General features: G+C 41.5%; 1 protein-coding gene across 1 annotated transcript in view; it reads right to left on the reverse strand.

Annotated features, from left to right (window-relative positions):
* Nucleotides 1-2,338: 2,338 nt before the first annotated feature.
* SMIM20 (small integral membrane protein 20) overlaps nucleotides 2,339-19,983 on the reverse strand; it is a 211,906-nt gene continuing 194,261 nt past the window's right edge. Inside the window, exon 3 of the mRNA XM_044062157.1 lies at nucleotides 2,339-2,779. Within this exon, the coding sequence (XP_043918092.1) occupies nucleotides 2,742-2,779 (38 nt within the window). The 3' untranslated portion in view covers nucleotides 2,339-2,741. The remainder of the gene's footprint in view (nucleotides 2,780-19,983) is intronic.

A 19,983-nucleotide genomic window follows, 5' to 3' on the forward strand; every position in this document is an offset into this window, starting at 1 on the left:
TACCCGAAGACCAGCAGAGATGACGTCGGGTGAAGTGCGACACCAGCTGAGGCCAGACCCAGACTTTGGAATCCGGCCGACCGAAGGGCTGCCTGACGACAGGACAACCCATTTGTAAGGACTGCAGATGCATCCTTGAAGGATATCATAGTAGAAAGTGTGTTTGTTAATTAGGTGGTGGTGTAGGTGGAGGTGATATTATATACTTGTGCAATGTAGTTTTCAATGTTATGAAGCACACTTTTAATGTTCTGAGTTTTCAATGTTTTGGGTTTTCAGTGTTTTGAATTTTCGATGTTATAGTCTCAGTGTTATGACATTCAATGCTATGAAATTTAAATGTTATGAAATAGACCCACATACACACACGTGTTTACGTGTACACCCGAGTATGCACATATCTTTTCATGTAATGTCATTTTGGTCAGTATGGCAGCCATGTGACTAAATGTGCTTTTCTTATAACAATTTCTTATGACAATTCACATAAAACTTCATATACAGCAAATAAAACTGAAAAAGCCTTTTTGCAAGGAAACCAATAAACCCTGCACCCCTTAATTTTATATATACAACTCCAGAGTAGCACAACTAGGGAGAAAACAAAAAGGCCACCCACAGTGGATCACTGCTGGCATACAATCAGCGGCAGCAGCAATTGCTGACAGTGTTCCAGTTTCTGCAAATTATTTTACAATAATGTGCTTTCAGTGAAATGACTGCTCAGCAAATCTGCCTTCCTGATTTCTTTCAACAAAATGGCATTCACTGAAATTCATGGCACCCATACCTACATATACTGGTCTACAAAGTAAACTACTCCAGGATACTGAGAAATTAAATGAAATGAGAGTATACAAATAACATATACAGCACCTCATAAAATCCAGCATCTGCTCCCTTACAATCTTCTAATCAGTCCTTTCCAACTATATGGCCCTGTGTATTCATGGTCTACCAAGAAGAACACACAACATAAGGTGCCTGAAGACTTGGAAGAGGAGATCCACTGGACCAGGGGAAAAATGTGAGCTTTGAATGTGCAACACTGAGGCAATCTCAAAGCATTCCCCCAGGTACGAAACATTAGAAGAAAAAACACAAAATCAGGTTTACAAAAAACATATAAATATATACTGGTCTTCATAGCAAAGTACTTCAGCAAAGTGATAAAATGTCAGTGAAGAAAAAGAATACAAGGCAATTACCACCTGTTACACATCCATAGCTACAATCTTTAAACAGTCCTTTCCAACTCTCAGGCCCTGCAATTTCAAGTCTCATGATACTGTACCAGAGAGAAAACGTGGCACATGAGCCTGAAAAATATTCCAGGACAATAAAAGCGATTTTCTGAGAAGTGAAAAATAAACTTAAACAGAGGAAATGCATCAACTCCAAGACAGAGGAATCTTTGTCTTCTCACCTTGCTTTCAGGTACTGTGATCTCACAGTATGTAGCAAGCATAGCCTCCCACGTCAGGAGTACAAAAGGTATTATGCAAAATCACTTTAAACATCATCAGAATTTCAGAATTTACTGAGAATCTGGATGAGATGCAGTTTATTTGTTAAAGGGTCAGGAACCTCATTGGCGTGCCTTGGTCTTCTGACAGCAAAAAATGAGACACATCATTTAAAGAGGTTCAACCTCTGGCACGATTAACAAAGATGCTATTTGTTTAACAAATTAAAGCCATTAAAACTCCACTACTGGGGTGACACAGTGATGCCGAAGTTGTTGTCGTGCTTCACAATGCTGGTTCTCCAGTTCTTGACTGGGATGCCTTCAGGTGTGCCTGTGCTCCTGTGTCCATGTCAGTGTAGTTGGAAGGAAATAAGTTTTCACTAAGTCCCAAAAGCATGTTAGAGGCGAACTGCTGATCTTCCAAATTCCCCATAAGCATGCGTCTCCTCTCCCAGTTTAGTTTTCCTACCTTATGCTCACTGATTGCTAGGACAGACTCGGACTCTCCCACAACACTGATCTAAATTAACTGGGAAATCAGGGAATGATGATTAGATTTTCTTTTTTTTTTTTTTAAACTACAAATGATGCTGTATTATTTAAAGTAGTATTAAACAGTGACAGATAGGTTTCCATAGTACTGTTAATGGGAGGAAAAATTTGTAGACCGTAAAATAAGATACCTTCCCAAACAGGGTGCACCTCTTAATTCATTTTCATAAGGATTTGTTAATCTCTCTCAAAGTCTGACTGAAATGTTATTTAAAAACATATACCACTGTGCATTACAACTTACTGGAAACAGTAGGTCTTGAACTCAATATATGAGCAGTGATGTATAAATAAATTAAACACTCAAAGCAATGCCAATCTGTTACAGAAAAAAGATTTTATTGATTCTTCATTAAAAAGCATTTTAGGCATTTGTCAATATTTACAGTTCCACACCACTGTTAAGCATTTGCTACCAGCATTCTTTCCTTTTAAACATGGATGTGATGAAGAGCACACATGCTGAAGCATTCTCTTCTGCTCCAAACCACAATGATGCAAGCTCAAAGTTTTATGTTAAAAACATGTACAAGAATATGTTCTGAAAATGGAAGCAACTTTTGTTCCATAAACCAAAGTCTACATCTGTTATTGGTGCTTGCCCATTCTCTCACAGATTCCCATTCCATGCCTCCATTATTCCAGTATTAGAACACAGGTACACAGGCAGAAATATAAAAGGAGGCTGTTCTGCTTGGTCTTTAAATGTCAACAATGACCGCTATTTTTTTGCAAATGGATTAGTCCATACGGTTAAACCTATAAACAAAAGAAAACAGGTCATGAGCCATTTTTAAGCAGACTTCAGTTCACATATACCATGAAATATTTTTCAACACATTTGCTCAATTAGCATAACAGTCCTCAACCATTTCAGTCTTTGGCTCATTCTAGGCTCTGTGTGCATAACGGATCACAAATCCAAACATACTCACTGACAGAGAAGCTTCAATAAGCGCCACATATTTGTAATGCAAATCTGTGCGAGATCCTTTGTGGTGGGTCCACCTTAGGTTTGGTCCTTCTAATTCAAGTTAGCATTTCCTCCCCAAAAGACTGCATGTAGGGGGAGATGCTCTCTATTCTGGTACTTGATAACATCACAAGCCACACAAAAGAATGTGCTAAGCTCCAAAGCCCACTGACTCACTACAATCACTTTCTGTAAATCAATTTAAAAATAAAAAATTGACACCTAAAATGTTTATATAAAGGTAACCCCAACAAGCTACTAGCTAAGAGGATTAATGAAGTATAGGGATGTGTGTCTGACCATATGTAGCATACTTTATCAGATACCAAACACTGGAGCCCTCATCAGGGATACAATAACGGATCAGAATCCCAAGCAGAAGTATCCAGGGTGGAAGTAGAAGACAAAGATAAAATACTCAGAAGGCTGACCTCCTAAAAATGAAACAAAAGGTGGTATCAAGTCAAAACTCCATGCAATAATGCGTGTTGAAAATGTTAATCAATATCATGGGACAGTGGCAAATTTTTAAAGCAAGCACTGGAAGCAGCCACACTCCAGTGGAATGAACTTTGACAGCAGCAGTATTTTTCATTACGTGTCTCACTACCAGATGGCTTAAGACTTGAACAGAACTGCCTAGACACAAGGCTTTACCAAGTTTAATGCTACTGTCTACCATAAAACTAACTGCTAGGAAATGTAAATCAAAATCTAAACAAACTTTAACTGAAGTATTGCATATTAGAAAAGGGATGGAAGAACTTGGGATATTTGGAGAAGAGAAACTAAACTATATAAAAATAAATGGAATTTATGGACTTGCTTTTCAGCTAACTGCCTAGTCTGCCCTTCAGCTAACTGCCCTTCAGCTAACTGCCTAGTCTGCCCTTCCCCAAATGAAAGAGGCAAGCAGATGTTCTCTCTTTTGAAGCCTATGCAAACACTTCAGACAGAAGTGCAGCTGGTGATATACCTTTGAGAGTGTGAAGCACTCATTCTTCCAGGTTTCTGTCCCCACAAAATACGAGGCAAATGAGTGGACTAGTTTAGGGAAAGTACAGTTGTGTACACTTACATAAATGTAGATGCTAGAGTGCATTCACTGTTGCAGTCATCACTTGTGGGTTATCCTTGCTGGGTAGCCCTCGGCTGGCCCAAATATAACTGTTTCCCTCATGCGTCGGCTGTTCTGTGAGTGTGGCTGACGTCAGGTTGTCAGGGCTATAAAGGGAGACAGCTGGCGCCATTACATCAGTTTTTCTTGCCCCCCAAAGGGTTGGAGCTCCAGATAAAATATATATATTAGGCAAGAAAGGGGGTAGGTGGGAGGGAAACAGGACTGAAACAGTGAATACACTTGATCATCTATATTTATGTGGCAAGTATACACAACTGTACTATGTTCTTCACGTTCCACTGTTGCAGTCATCACTTGTGGGAAGAATCCCAAAGCTGAGGAAGTAGGTGGAGGAAAGCTGTACAAATTATGGGGGGAGGTGCCAGCATACCCTAGTTTTGGAGAATGTAGCTAGCTGGTAGTGCCTGGTGAAAGTGTGTATAGATGTCCAAGTAGCAGCTTCCAGAATTTGCTTGGGAGGAACCCTCCCCCCCCCCCTCACAAAGGCTGTGGAGGTACAGACTGCTCTTGTGGAATGGGATCGGAGTGTTTTGGGAGAACTCTTTCCATGGAAGGTGTAACTGAAATGTATGCAATGAGAGATCCATTTGGAAATGGTCTGCTTAGTAATGGGTTTCCTTCTGCCCCAGGGGCAAAGAAAATCAGGGGTTGGTCATTGATTTGGCCCTGTCAAGGTAAAACCTCAACTATCGGTGCACATCTAAGGTATGCAGAATTCTCTCCACCTTATTTGTTGGTTTAGGAAAGAAAGTAGGAAGGTGTATGGCCTGGTTAATGGTTACATTATAGACCACCTTAGGCATAAAGGAGGGGCTGGTTCTTAGAGACCCTGTCTGCATGGAAGATGATGAAGGGCTCAGTCGCCATAAGAGCCTGGAGCTCAGACACCCTCCTAGCAGAAATGATGGCTAGCAATAAAACAGTTTTCCAAGAGAGGTATTTGAGATCTGCTGAGGAAGCTGGCTTGAAAGGGGGTAGAGTCAGCTTTTCCAGAACAAAGTTTAGAACCCAAGCTGGTGCAGGTGGCCTTGGTGGTCTGATGCAAGCCACACCTCTGAGGAACTGCTTCAAAAGCTGTTGAGAGAATAAAAGCTGATCTGCCTGGACGTAGGCTGAGGTAGCCGAAGCAGGAGTCTTGATAGAGGAGCAAGACAAACCCTTATGGAAGGAGCTCTGCCAGGTAGTCCAGAACCAATGGTAAAGAGGTGATAGTGCTGGAGGCGCCCCTGCTGGAGCGCCATCAGGTGAATCTCTTCCACTTACGAGGAATAAGATTTCCTGGTGCTGGGTCTATGAGCCTACTTAATGATGCCCAACACCCGATTGCTGAGGACTGAAGAGCCATCTGCCTCTGTGGAATAACGAGTGTGGCAAGACCTGGATACAGGAGCTTCCCTCCTTGTTGTGTGAGAAGGTCTGCGGTGGAGGGAAAGGGAGGATGCATGACCATGCTGAGGAGCATGGGGTACCACTGCTGCCTTGGCCAGTCCGGGACAATCAGGATAGCCCTTGGTCCCTCAGAGGAAGAGGGGGGGGGTGTATACAAACAGGGTGCCCCAGTGGAAGGAGAGGACGTCCACCCACCAGGCTTCTGGGTGAAACGGACTTGAGCTGAATTTGGTCAGTTGGCAGTTCTGGTAGCTTGCGAAAAGGTCTATGCCTGGCTCCCCCCAGATGTGACTTATCTGTAAGATGGTGTCCTTGTGCAACTGACACTCATGGGGATCCATGACCTGTCTGCTTAAGTGATCTGCCAGGGTGTTTTGCTTCCCTGGGAGGTACTGAGCTATTAAATGCAGTCCCAGATTCAAGGCTGACTGCCAGACTTCCATAATAAGGTATCACAGGGGGTAAGAATGAGTGCCCCCCTGTTTGTTGATGTACCACATGACAGTAGTGTTGTTGGTCTTTATTAAAAGTACCCTGGGTGACGGATGCTTTTGAAAGGTTTGGATAGCTCTGTGCACCGCTAGCATCTCTTTCAAATTGATGTGGAGACCTAGAGCCTCCTGTCCTCAAAAGGCCTGAGTTTGCAGAGTTCCTACGTGGGCTCCCCAGGCAATGTCTGAGGCATCCGTGGTCAAGGTTTACTTGTGTGACCGAAGGACAAGAGAAGGCTCTTGTTCAGGGAGCAAGCCTAGGCCTACCAGAGGAGCGCTTTCCTTAAGCAAGGAAGTAGTGGGAGTTGGTGCTCCAGAGACTGGGAGTGTTGGCAGCAGAGGTTCCTTAGGTACCATTGCAGTTTCCTCATATGCAATCTGGCAAGGGGTACCAGTAGGATGCAGGAGGCCATGTATCCCAGGACTTGCATTATTCTCCTGGCTATGAGGTAGGTCTTGCGAGCCAGCTGTTGTAAGTAGGACTGAAGAAAGGTCCGCTTCTGGGGGGGGGGGGGGGGGGGCATTTACATGGATGTGTCTAGAAGGGTACCCGAGTAAGGTAATCCTTCATGTGGGTTGTAGCTGGGATTTCTCCAAGTTGATGGTGAATCCCAGTGAGGTCAGTAGGGTCTGCACAAAGGAGAGATTCTGTAGGAGCTTTTCCTTGGTTTCTGCCTGAATGAGACAGTCGTTGAGGTAGGGGTAAATGTGTATGGCTCTCTGCCTGCAGTAAGCAATGACTGGAGCCAAGCACTTTGTAAAGACTCTGGGAGCAGTGGATAAGCCAAAGGGCAATGCAGAGAACTGAAAGCACTGGGACCCTGCTCTGAACCTTAGGTAGCTCCTGCAGGACTTTCTGATAGGAATATGCAAGTAGGCATCCTTCATCTCTAGAATAACTAGCCAGGCTTGTTGCAGGAGCATGGGTAGTAGTTTTTGTAGTGTCAACATTCTGAATTCTGGAACCAGAAGGGACAGATTCAGATTGGAGAGGTCTAGGATAGGGCACCATGTGCCCTCCTTTCTGGGAACCAGGAATAGTCTTGAGTAAAATCTCTTCCCTGTCTGTTCCTTGGGCACGGGTTCTATAGCACCCTGGGCATAGCGTTTTGTAGGATCTGATGAAAAGCTTCTGCTGTCTGGTTTGCAGGGTCATCCAGGCAACATGACCTCATTGGTTTTTCTTTGAAATAGAATCTGTACCCTTTGGTAATAATTTTCAGGACCCATAGATCTGAACTGATGGCCTGCCAGGGAAAGTCTTCCTCCTAGCTTGTTTGGAGACCTGGGGGGGGGGGGGCAGAAGGGAGGGAGTCTTTGCGAGTCCCTAGTGAAGGAAGTGGGCTTAGAAAGTACAGTTGTGTACACTTACCATAAATGTAGATGTTAAGAGTGTATTCACTGTTGCAGTCATCACACTTGGGTTATCTGCCTGCAAGTAGCCCTCAGTCGGCCCAAATACCAGAGACTTAGTATTTCTGCATTGGATGCTGTCGCTCCAGGACTAACGTCAGGGGTATAAGAAAATAGGCAGCCGATGCCATTACATCAGTTTTTCTTGCCTTAAATGTCAGGACCCCCCCCCCCCCCCCAAATAGGGAGCTAAGTTATGGTGGAGAAAACACCACCAGTAAAAAGTAAATACCAATGTAATAGCCATAGAGAGAAGAGAGAGAGGGGGGCTGGAGGGATGGAAACCAGGACTGCAACAGTGAATACACTCTAACATCAGCGTACATGACTGTACTATGTTGTTCATGTTTCACTGTTGCAGTCACCACACTTGGGTGGATTCCCAAAGCTGAAGAAGGGTGGAGGCAGTCAAGAAGAGTTGGGGCTGGCAAGTATGCCTTGGAGGACTGCTGTTGCAAAACCTGCCCTGGATTTGGGAAAGATAGGCAGGTGGTAATGCTTGGTGAAGGTGTGTTCTGAACTCCAGGTAGCAGCTTCCAGATATCCCTGGTAGGGACTCCCCTGAGAAATGCTGTAGAGGTAGATGTTGCCCTAGTGGAATGTGTTCTGACCCCCTGAGGGGTTAGTTTCCCATGGTGCTTGCAGCAGAAATGGATGCAGTGTGCTATCCATTTGGAAATTGTTTGTTTTGAAATGGCCTTGCCCTCTGCCCCTGTTGCAAAGCTGACTAGTAACCGGTCAGATTTTCTGAAGGGCTTAGTCCTATCAAGGTAGAATCTGAGCTGTATGTGCACATCGAAGGAGTGCAGGATCCTTTCCCCTTTATTTTGAGGATTAGGGAAGAAAGTTGGCAAGTGGATGGATTGGTTGAGAGCCACACTGGACACCACTTTAGGCATGAAGGAAGGGTTGGTCCTTAGGGAAACCCTGTCAGCATGGAAAATAATGAAGGGTTCCACAGTCATAAGTGCTTGTAGCTCAGACACTCGTCTAGCTGAAGTGATGGCCAGAAGCAAGGTTGTTTTCCAAGAGAGGAATTTTAAGTCTGCTGACGCAGCAGGTTCAAATGGGGGCATGAGCTTTTCCAGTACAAACTTAGGGTCCCAAACAGGGGTGGGTGCACTCCTTGGTGGCAAGTTGTTTGCCCCACTCGGGAACTGTTTGATAACAGGGTGTGAGAAGAGAGGTGGCTCAGTGTTGGGAGTAATGGAGGAGAGGGACAGGCCTTTGTGGAGTAGATCTACGTAATTCAGGATTAGAGGCAGGGAGGGCAGAGTTGTGTCTGCTCCTTTAGATAAAATCCAGGAGCAGAACCTTTTCCACTTATCAGCATAGGATGTTCTTGTACTGGGTCTTCTGGCTTCAAGAATGATGTCTAGCACCTGCTTGCTTAGGGTTGCTGGGGGAGAATTCAATAAATAAGCCAGGCTGCAAGATTTAGGGTTTGCAGTTGTGGATGCAAAATCTGTCCCTCCTGCTGAGAGAGCAGAGTTGGGTTCTGGTGTAGGTGTCAGGGTGGCACCGTTGACAGGCTGCGCAGGAGTGGGTACCAGTGTTGGCATGGCCAGTCCGGGGCAATCAGAATTGTCCTTAGTCTGTCCTGTCTTATCTTGAGTAATACTCTTGACAGAAGGGGGCAGAGGGGGAAAGCATAGACGGAGAGATTTTCCCACAGAAAAGATAGGGAATCCACTTTCCAGGCCCTGCTGTGAGGATTCCTGGTGCAGAATTTGCTGAGCTGGTGGTTGTAGGGAGAGGCAAAGAGATCCACCTCTGGGGTCCCCCATTTCTAAATCAGAAGGTTGAAGGTGCTGGGCTCCAATTGCCACTCGTGTGGGTCTAGGAGATTTCTGCTTAAGTCGTCTGCCAATGAGTTTTGTTTGCCTGGCAGGAATTGAGCTTGCAGATGGACTTGCATGTCCAAGGCCATGTGCCACAGGGCCATGGCTAACCTGCAGAGTGGGTAGGAGTAGTTTCCCCCTGCTTCTTGATGTACCACATAACTGTGGTGTTGTCTGTTTTTATTAGACATTGTCCTGGAAAGCGTAGGGATCTGAAAGCTGTCAGGACGTTCTGCACAGCTAGCATCTCTTTTTGGTTGATGTACAGATGAATTTGACATGGCCTACAGTGGCCATGAATGCATTTGCCATCCATGTGTGCTCCTCAGGTATAGTCTGATGCGTCTGTGGTTACGGTCTGGGTGGCGTGGGGTTGAGAAAAGGGCAGTCCCTTGTTGTGGTAGCATGCTTCTGCCCACAAAAGGAACTCTGCCCTTAGACAGGGTACTGTTTCCAGGTCCTAAGAATGTTGGCACCAAAGACTTAAGTACCACTGAAGTTTCCTCATATGCAGTCTTGCATATGGAATTAGTAGTATACATGAGGCCATGAACCCTAGGGCCTGCAGTATTTTTCTTGTGGACAGCTGGGTTCTGGTGGCCATTTGTTTGACGTTGGCTGTCAGATAAGACTTGTTTTTCTGAAGTGAGGAATACCATCTGGGATGCTGTATCCAAACTTGCTCCCAGGAATACAATCTTCTGACTGGGTACCAGTTTTGATTTCTTTTTGTTGATGGTGTACCCCAAGGAAGTGAGAAGGTGTTTCACAAATGTCAGGTGCTGCAACAGCAATTCCTGGCTATCCGCCTGAATCGGGCAGTTATCCAAGTACGGGAAAACTTGGCTATTTCTCTGCCTACAGTATGCAATGGCTGGAAACAGGCATTTTGTGAAAACTCTGGGTGCAGTAGATAAGCCAAAGGGAAGTGCAGAGAACTGATGACGCATAGATCCTGCCCTGAAACGTAGCTACTTCCTGCATGACTCCCTTATGGGGATGTGCAGATAGGCTTCTTTTAAGTCTAGGGTGACTAACCAGGCATCCTTGGCTAGCATAGGAAGAAGCTGTTGCAGGGTAAGCATTTTGAATTTTAGTACCACCAGAAAGGTGTTGAGAATTGAAAGATCCAGGATTGGGTGCCAAGAGCCCTCTCTCCTGGTTACCAGGAAGAGTCTGGAATAGAATCCTTGACCCCTCTGTTCTACTGGAACCACCTGAATAGCTCGGATATTGAGCAGGGAAGCTTACTTGGCTTTGAGCCTCTGCCCACTGGTTTGGAGGATGGTCTGGAAACCCACTTGGGGTTGGCAGTGAATGGAAAGAAAATGTATACCCCTGGGATACAATGTTGAGGACCCACTGGTCCTGTGTGATGGACATCCAATTTTTTGCATGAAGGGCAAGTTTTCCTCCTAGGGGCACAAGCAATTTGGCAGGGCTGGGGAGTGGAGTAAAGAAGTCATTGTGAGTTTTTTCCGTAAGGAGGTGGCTTACCACTCCCTGCTTTAGGGGTGTTGGCGCTCCACTGCTTAGATCTCTGCATACCCTGAGCCGGTAGTCTGGGTGGTCTGTTTCACCTGGGTCTGGTTTGAGAAGGCCTGGAGGAGGCTGGAAAGGACCAGTGTTTGTAAGGGCAATGCCTACTGAATCTAGGGGGTTGCATTTGTAAGAATTCTTTAACAGTCTGCATAGACTTAGCTTTCTTCCTTTTTAAGAACCTCTTCTGCTTTGGTGCCAAACAAACTGTCCTTGTTCAAAGGAGCGTCTAGTAACTTTGATCTGACATGGTCTGGCAAGGTCTGCTCCTTGAGTCAAGCATGTCTTCTCAGTACAGATCCAGTGACTGCTGCCTGCAAGATGCTTCTAGGGCGTCAAAGCCACACCGCAAAGTATGCTTACTGACTTGGCTTGCAGAGTGCATAAGCTCCTACAATTCTTTATTTTCTGCACTGTCTGTAAAGGTTGCCACTTTTTAATAAGTTCCATAATATGCTGATGATACTTCAGCATGTGAAACTGACAATTCAATGTCCTAATAGCAAGAGTTGTAGAAGTATATACTGTCTTACCCCATCTGTCCAAAGCTCTGGAATCCCTGTCCGAAGGGGTGGGATTCTTGCTGTAGTAGCCTTGATACCTATAGGCACCTGGGAAATGATTTCTGGGTCAGCAGTAGGATTCTTGAAAATAAATTTATGTGTCAGGTACTCTGTAGTACCGGTCTGGTTTCCTAAAGTGTCAAGAGTAAGACTGGATTCCATAAAAACATCAACATCCAGGACAGAGGGCATTGCTAAAGGCCTGTGCTGAGGCAACTCTAGGAATTCTCAGAGTCTCTTTTTGGACTGAGGATAGTCTTGGCATTCCCAGTGGAAATGCTCTCAAAGTATGCAAGGTTTCACCAAAAGAAAAATCCTCTGGAGGGGAGGCAGAGAGAATGGATTCCTCTGCATCTGAATCCTCATAAGCAGACAAGGGCATTTCTTCATAATCAGAAATCTGAGATATTGGACTCCTGGTCTGAGCTGTAGGGGACTGGTCTCCTTTTAGCAGGGGAAGGCAGACTTCCCCTAATCAGCGTAATAAGGTCTTCTGCCATTCTAAGCATTTTTATGGCATGGGAGCAGATGCATGTGCTTTGGTCGTCTGTTTTCTAGGCGTAGTGTGTACGCTGGGCCTAAGAAACTCGGTAGTTTTGGTTAAAGTCGGTTTGAGTCTAACATCGGTTGAGTGAAGAACTGCCTCAGAAGCCGGTGTCTGCACAGCGGCTCCAGACCCATCCAAGGTAGAGACATCCACAGGTTCCATAGTTGAAGAGTCTCACTGCACATCGGACTCCGAATGGGTCTTGGTAGAGGCCTGCGAATCCCCTGAAGCGGGTATCAGGGGCTGCGAAAGCACCAGAGTACCGGTGGACTGTCGACTAGCTTAACGGAAGTGTCATCGGCAGCTTTGGACCTATGCGGTCTGTCTGTCTTCATCCTTACCTTTTTTCAGAAGATCAGTAGTCGGATGGATTACCAAAGCCATTTCAGAATATGGAGATTGAGAGCAAACGAATTTGGCGACAAAGAGCCCGACGATGAATGGTTTGGGCGTTAAACAGGGCACAAAACAGACAGCGAGGTACGTCATGGTCTGGCCCTAAACAGGTGATGCAATAAGAATGAAAATCTGTGAGGTATTTGCTTTCCACAGGCAGGACACTTGTTAACTTTTCCGACATCGGTTAGAGCAAGAAAAAAGGATCCCCAACGGGGTACTTAGCTTTAGAAGACTTCAGGATTATTCAATTCGTAAACAAAAATTCAGGTAGCGGCCGACCGGCACTTGCGAACTGCTTCTGCTTCGAGCTCCTCGGCAAGAAAGACTAAGGTAATTGCGTCGGCTGCCTGTTTTTATACCTCTGATGACCTGGCATCAGTCCTGGAGCGACAGCATCCAACGCAGAAATACTAAGTGTCTGGTATTCGGGCTGACTGAGGGCTACCTGCAGGCAGATAACCAAAGTGTGATGACTGCAACAGTGAAACACGAAGAACATCTCACCTGCCTTGGAGCAGCAGTTGCCCACTGCTTAGTTTTTTGTTGGCTGTGCACCTGCAGCCTAGGGGTTCCGTCTCTGCATCCCTTTCTCTGTATTGGCTTTGTTTGAGAGGGAAAGGACCAGTGCTTAGTAGGGAAGTTTCTGCTGAACATGGGAGGCTGCACTTGCAAAAAGTCCTTGACAGTCTGCATGGATTTGGCTTTGTCCTCCATTTTCTTGATGACCTCCTTAGTCTTGGGGCCAAACAACTGCTCTTTACCCAGAGAGGCATCTGAAAGTTTGGATTTTACCCTGTCAGGCAAAGGTTGCTCCCTTAACCAGGCATGCCTTCTGATAACTGACCCTGTAGCTACAGCCCTGGTAGAGGCTTCTAAGGCATCAAAACCACAATGTAAGGGATTTTTATAGTTGGGGGTGCAGAGCCAAGATGGCCAACTGATAGCAGCAGTTTTTCAGAGCTCCATGAAACTAGTATAAAAATCAGGAAATAACGTATTTTATTTTAGCAAAATATACTTAGACTTGATAGATGAAAGTTTAAACTATATTATTAGTAACTTTGGTGAACTTAGGAAAGTTTTTCCCTGTCAAATTATAAAGGAGAATATATAATTTGTGGAGATGAGCACTTTGAAGACTTCTCATTCTGACATGGCTTTAAAAAAAGAAATGCAGCTCGTGACGTCTGCGCTACAAGAACACTCGCTAAAAATGGATGATTTTAAGGAGAATTTACAAAACCTCATGGAAAATTGTCAGAAACAAACAGATTCTCTCAAGGAACTTGTACAGCAGCAGCATCAATCCAGAATAACACACTTAGAAGCATCCCTGAATGATCTTGATGGAAGACTGAAGGAAGAAGAAATCCTGAAATATTCTCATCAAACAAAACATTTGTCTTCTCAATAAAGTGGATGACCTGGAAAACAGGGAGAGAAGGTCAAATATAAGGATTTTTGGCATCCCTGCGAGAGCTGAAGGAGAAGATATCATTTCTTTCCTGAATACCTGGATTCCAGAGATTTTAGATTTAAATGAGGGTCTGTCCTTTGGTACTGAAAGGGCTCATAGGAGCTTTAGGGAAGCCAGTGTCAACATCCTCCTCTACTCCTCCCAGATCAATAGTCAAAGTTTCTATCTTATTTGGACAAGAAGTTGGTCCTAAAATCTGCCCAGAGGAAAAGTCCATAAAAATTTAATCAAAATCCAATTAGGTTTGATAATGACTATTCTACCACGGTTTTGGAACAGAGGAAAAAAAGCCTGGCTATTAATAAAACTGTTAAAGCAGAATAACATCAAAACTCATCTCGTCTTTCCTGCCAGAATAAAAATTCGATATCAGAATGAAATGAGATCATTGAATGCCCTAGAGGAATCCACTGCCTTTATTAAAAACAATAACATTATTTCATTACCTGAAGATATGGAATGGACATCTGCATCTCTGAAGAGAGTTACTGATAAATCTTCTTGGACTGATGTTAAAAAGAAAAAACAAAAACCTGAGACAAAGATTGCTGTTCCCACTAAATCTCTCAAAGTATACACTGCAACTGGACTTCAATTTGTTTTATACTTGTTAAATCTTCAAGTAAGGTATGTCATGACAATATTTGTCTATACTTGTTAAATCTTCAAGTAAGGTATGTCATGACAATATCTTTCTTATTGCTTTTCTTTCTCTTTTTGCTTTTTCATTTCTATACTTTTTTTGTTCATATACAAATTAAATAACTGTTTATGCTTTTAGTATATTGGTATAATATTACTGGTTTATTGAGTGATATAACTGAATAGAAAGCTATCTTTGCTTTTATGACCTTAAGATGACATACTTTATTTCAAATAATATATAGCCTTTTGCCCTGCTAACGTTCTTCTGAGTTATTACACAGGCATAGTCACTGCTTAGATTAATTTATCAAAACTGTTTTGGATACATGGGATAACAGGGCATGTCTATGATTTAGAATATATTAACTAGTTTTGTTAATATTTATAATTTCTGATTGTTTCAGAATATATATCGGTACCTGTGTGAACAAAAAGCTGTTTGCCGGCTTTGACATAAATTGGGGGTCTCTGACATTTATATGCTTGCATTATGGCACAAGGTTTTTAAATGGTTACAAGTTATGTTGCTGTAGAGTTTAATGTTAAAGCGCTGTTTTCTCTCTTAATGGCACTGAATGTTATTTTAATGTTTAGAAGTATCTGACAGTTAAACTTTGCATTTGTTACTGTAAATAAGCAGACTTTGTGATACAGTTAAAGGGAGGTCAGTATTGTGTAGCGTGCTGGGCGGTAAAATTTCAGTTTGAAATTTAAGAAGTGAAGCTTTCTTACTTAGCTTGTGACATCATGCATTCTATGCATGCAGATCAGATTACATTACATCTAATGTGTATATGCAAGCCTAATTGTGAATGTCAAGTCTCTGGTTAATATTGCATAGTAGGCTTCTTTTACAAGAATTATGAGCTACACTGTCTGCAAACATATTCATGGTTCCCGTTTATAATAGTGACGATATTTTGTGATCAAATATATACTGAAATGTTATTTTTTTCTTGTAAACAATTATAGCCACCATTTCTAGTGAATATACAGGAGTTTTTTTATAAATAGATCTTACTTTCCTATGCAGTTAGAAGTGTTTTGTATAGGCTTATACATTTACAGGAAAGGCTTATGACTAATGGTAATAACTGTAAGGATACTCAAACACCATACTAAATCCTAGCAAATATATGTATGAATAATTTTGATTGAACTATAATTACTTTGCTTTTAATATGTTGATTTCCTTATTGTATCCTAGATATTATTTATATTTCAGATGTCATGTTTCCAGTTATTATAACGTCATGTTTTTAGTATATTAGCACTTTATGACAGGGAAAGAGATCAGTAATTTCTACATCTTGTGATAACACAAGTTATGAGTTTCAGTATTACCCTATTACTATGGTAGATATTTACAGCTATCTCGATCTTAATTTTGTCTTTGAGTCATTCACTTTTAAGACCTGTTAGCCATAGTAAGTTTTATATAAATAATAGTTTTTACTAATTTTTGTGATTTTAACTGATGCCAGTTAATTGATTTTAGTCAGTTATTTAAACATCTGCTATTCCAAAAGTTTAGGAGTAAATTAATAAGGACAAATATGTCTTATGGAATATTTCTAAAAATTTATGTTATCTTTTGGGAATGACACACACTCACTACGTGCCACTGCGGTGGTGGTGCTGCGGTAGCGTTGTCGCCTCACAGTAAGACGTTGTCCTGTTCGATTCTCAGCTAAAGCGTCTTCTGTGTGGAGACATGCGTGAATGGGCATACCTTCGTTGAAGGTTGTGCATCAGAGCTGACAATTCGGCACTTAAAAATCTACTGCCAATCATTAGCAGACCGGACTTCCGCTGTGGCGACCCCTAACTGGGAAAAGCTGAAAGACACTACAACAACACACTCACTATGTGCCAACACCCAATTCTCGTGAAGTTTTTATTTAGTGGGAGTTTGTAATAAGATTTATTCAGAGGGCAAGTAAATACAAATGCTAAGTGATTCTTTGATTTGTTTTGCCATTTTGAAGTTTTTATTAGAACCAATACAGATGACATGCTTAGGTATTTTGGGTAATCATTTAGATTGTTAATAAAGCTAATGTTTCCTTAATCTATTAAGCACTAAATTCAGATTATATATATCTTAATATGTCCCTTGCTTCCTTAGTGAATTACTGTATAAAATGTTTAATGTTTTCTAATAATAGTGTATGCAACTCATCTCTAAAACCTAACTGGAATCACTATCTGATTAGTCGTTTATCACCACTATTTTTCTCTTAATTTATAATATATTCTCCATTTTTTTAGTTTGTTTTCATGGGCTCGAACCAACAAAAGTTGATGGTTTGGACAGGTAGTCTATCAGATTTAGTTTTGTTTGCTATACTAGGAATGTATCTTATTCCATGTATATGGTGTATTAAAATTTATATCTGAGTGAAATATGCAATTTTTTTGTTATTTAGCCATTTTTCTAGTTTTGAAATGCCCGACACAATTGTTTTACATGGGGAAAGTTATTTGGATTGAGATAAATAGAAATACAACAACTGATATTCTCTACTGTCTATTCAGGAAGAGTATTATGTATACAGGATTCTATTAATACAAGTTCCTTTATTATTTGTTATCTTTAAAGAATTCTGATATGGATTTAACTTTGATATCCTTAAATACTAATGGCATAAACAACCCATATAAGAGAGCCAACCTACTAAGGTATCAAACTAAACGAGGCTCGAGTAGTTTTTCTCCAAGAGACGCACACTAAAATATATGACACATTTATGTGGGACCCTAAGGAATACACAATACTTGCTCAATCTTCTTATAAAAATAAGACCAGAGGAGTAACAATTCTATGGAAAAAAAGACTTTCTTAAATCCTCAAATTGTTTATAAATATGTAGATAGTGATGGACTCATTGCCTTAGTTATACTTAAGTTTAATAATAGAATTTGGACCCTTGTTAATTTATACTGGTTCCCTGGTATGGGGGTTGGACTAGCTAAGAAACACTTAGACATTATTACAACTACTTCTAAAGGTAATATTATACTAGGAGGTGATTTTAACTGCATCACAGATCTTACAGAAACTACCAATAGGAAATCTCCTGGACTACTGTCCTCAGCCAAAAACAGTTAAAAATGGACAGAAATGTTTAAATTAAAAGATACCTTTAATGCTTTGGGACCAAATTCTTTACTATTCTCACACCAGGACTATAGGCATGGTACATGGTTTGGGATTCTCTTAAGGCCTATTTATATGGTAAAACCATTAGCTGGTACAAAAATAAAATTACAGAATGGGACTCAGTTACAGCAACTCCAAAATCAATCATCATCCCTTAAATCTAATAAAAACTTAAATGTTACAGATAAGAAAATAGAAGAAGCAAATAAGAAATGCAATGAAATATTATCCCATAAAACTAATTCAGCTATGGAAAAATTGAAATTAAATTCTTATGCTACCTCTTCTAAGCATCTTCATACCCTATGAAAGTTAAGATACAATCAAAATAGTATCTTTCATGAAGGGAAAAGGAAAAAAGTCTTGATCATAGGGGACATTTTGGAGGCTTTTAATTATCATTATGCAGAGCATCATAAAGATAAAATAAGTACAAATGAATGTGAGAAGTTAGAGAATATAGTTCCCAACATAAGAATTCCTGAGGAACTTAAGTTAGATATACAAAAAACTATTTCTCAAAAGGAAATTACAGATGGGATTAAAGGAAGGAAGTCTAATAAAGCACCTGGAATAGGTGGCTTAATTATTGAAATTTATAGATTGTTCCCTTCTTCTATAATCTCTCCCCTACATAAAACCTTTCTTGAAGTTCAAACATTAGCAAATATTCCTCCTTCTTAGAGATATTCTCTAATTTCCCCTACATTAAAAGAGAATAAGGACCCTAATCATTGCAACTCACCTAGACCAATTTCTTTGTTGAATAATGATTATAAACTATGTCAATTATGGTCAATAGATTGAAAATATCCATATCTAAAATTAATGAAGACCAAACTTGTTTCATACATAACAGGCATACACAGGATAATATTAAAAGAGTATTAACTCTGATAGATTACCTCAACAGAGGAAACCACACTGACAATAGGTCTAGATATTCAAAAGGCCTTTGATTCCTTAAATTGGGGTTATTTAAAGTCTTACAGTTATTTGATTTCTCTCCCTTTTTTATAACAATGATAAAGAAAATATATGAAAATAATATAGCATGTCAAATTAGGTCACTTTACTTCCAAAGCAATCTAAATCACTAGAGGTACTAGACAACGATGTCCCATGCTCCCTATCCTACTTGCTCTGGCCACAGAAATACTTGCCATTTTAACACATAATAACTATTTGTTATGAGGTATAAATATATATGACCAATATATTTCTACAATAATGATGTTTGCTGATGATGTCTTACTTGCTGATGATGTCTTACTTATATTACCCAACTCTAAGTGTTAGGTGAAGTGGATATAGTAACAAAAAAATCTCAGGACTCTCCAACAAATCTAAATCAAAATATTTATTATTAAATAAAAAAAGAACATACAGGTTCCAGTTAATCATATTATTGGAAAAATACAGTTTTGTACCTACCATAAATGTAGATGTTCAAGTGTTCACCCTGCTGCAGTCATCACACTTGGGTTACCTTGCAGTCAGGCGGTCCCACAGTCGGCCCGAATTCCAAAGTCTTGGTCCGGCGTCGGTTGCTCTCGCTTCTTCCCTGATGTCAGTGCGCCAGGGGTATAGGCATCCGACGCCATTTTCTTCAGTTTTTCTTGTCCCAGATGTCAGGTGCCCCCAATAAGTAGGCAAAAAAAAATATATATATATATATATATATATATATATATATACATATACATATATATACATATACACATATACATATATACATACACACACACACATGGCTATATAAAAATAAAACAAAACCCTTGGGTACAAGCGAATACACCACAGAGGTAGTATAGGATAAAGTGGTAGAGATAAGTTCAGCTAGTTCAGAGGGGATGGAGGGAGGGTAACCTGGACTGCAGCAGGGTGAACACTCTAACATCTACATTTATGGTAGGTACAAAACTGTACTATGTTCATCGTGTTACCCTGCTGCAGTCATCACACTTGGGTTGAATCCCAAAGCTAAGGAGGGGAGGTGGAGTCAAACAGGGTTAGAAGAAGCTAGTAGGCCCTGCAAAACTGCAGTGGCAAAACCAGCTCTAGTCTTAGAGTAAAGAGGTAAGTGATGGTGTTTGGTGAAGGTGTGCACTGAACTCCAAGTAGCAGCTTCCAGAATATCCTTGGTTGGCACTCCCCTGAGAAAGGCTGCTGATGTAGCTGTAGCCCTGGTGGAGTGGGACCTAATGTAAGCAGGTACTGGTTACCCATGATGTGTGTAGCAGAAACGTATGCAATGTCCTATCCATTTAGAAATGGTCTGTTTTGAGATAGCTTTTCCTTGTGATCCTGTAGCATAGGCTACAAAGAGCTGGTCAGTTTTTCTGAAAGCCCTAGTTTTATCCAAGTAGTAACGTAATTGCC

The sequence above is a fragment of the Protopterus annectens genome, chromosome 2.part1 (assembly GCF_019279795.1).
Source record: "Protopterus annectens isolate FY-2018-M chromosome 2.part1, PAN1.0, whole genome shotgun sequence".
In the NCBI taxonomy this organism is placed as follows: Eukaryota; Metazoa; Chordata; order Ceratodontiformes; family Protopteridae; genus Protopterus; species Protopterus annectens.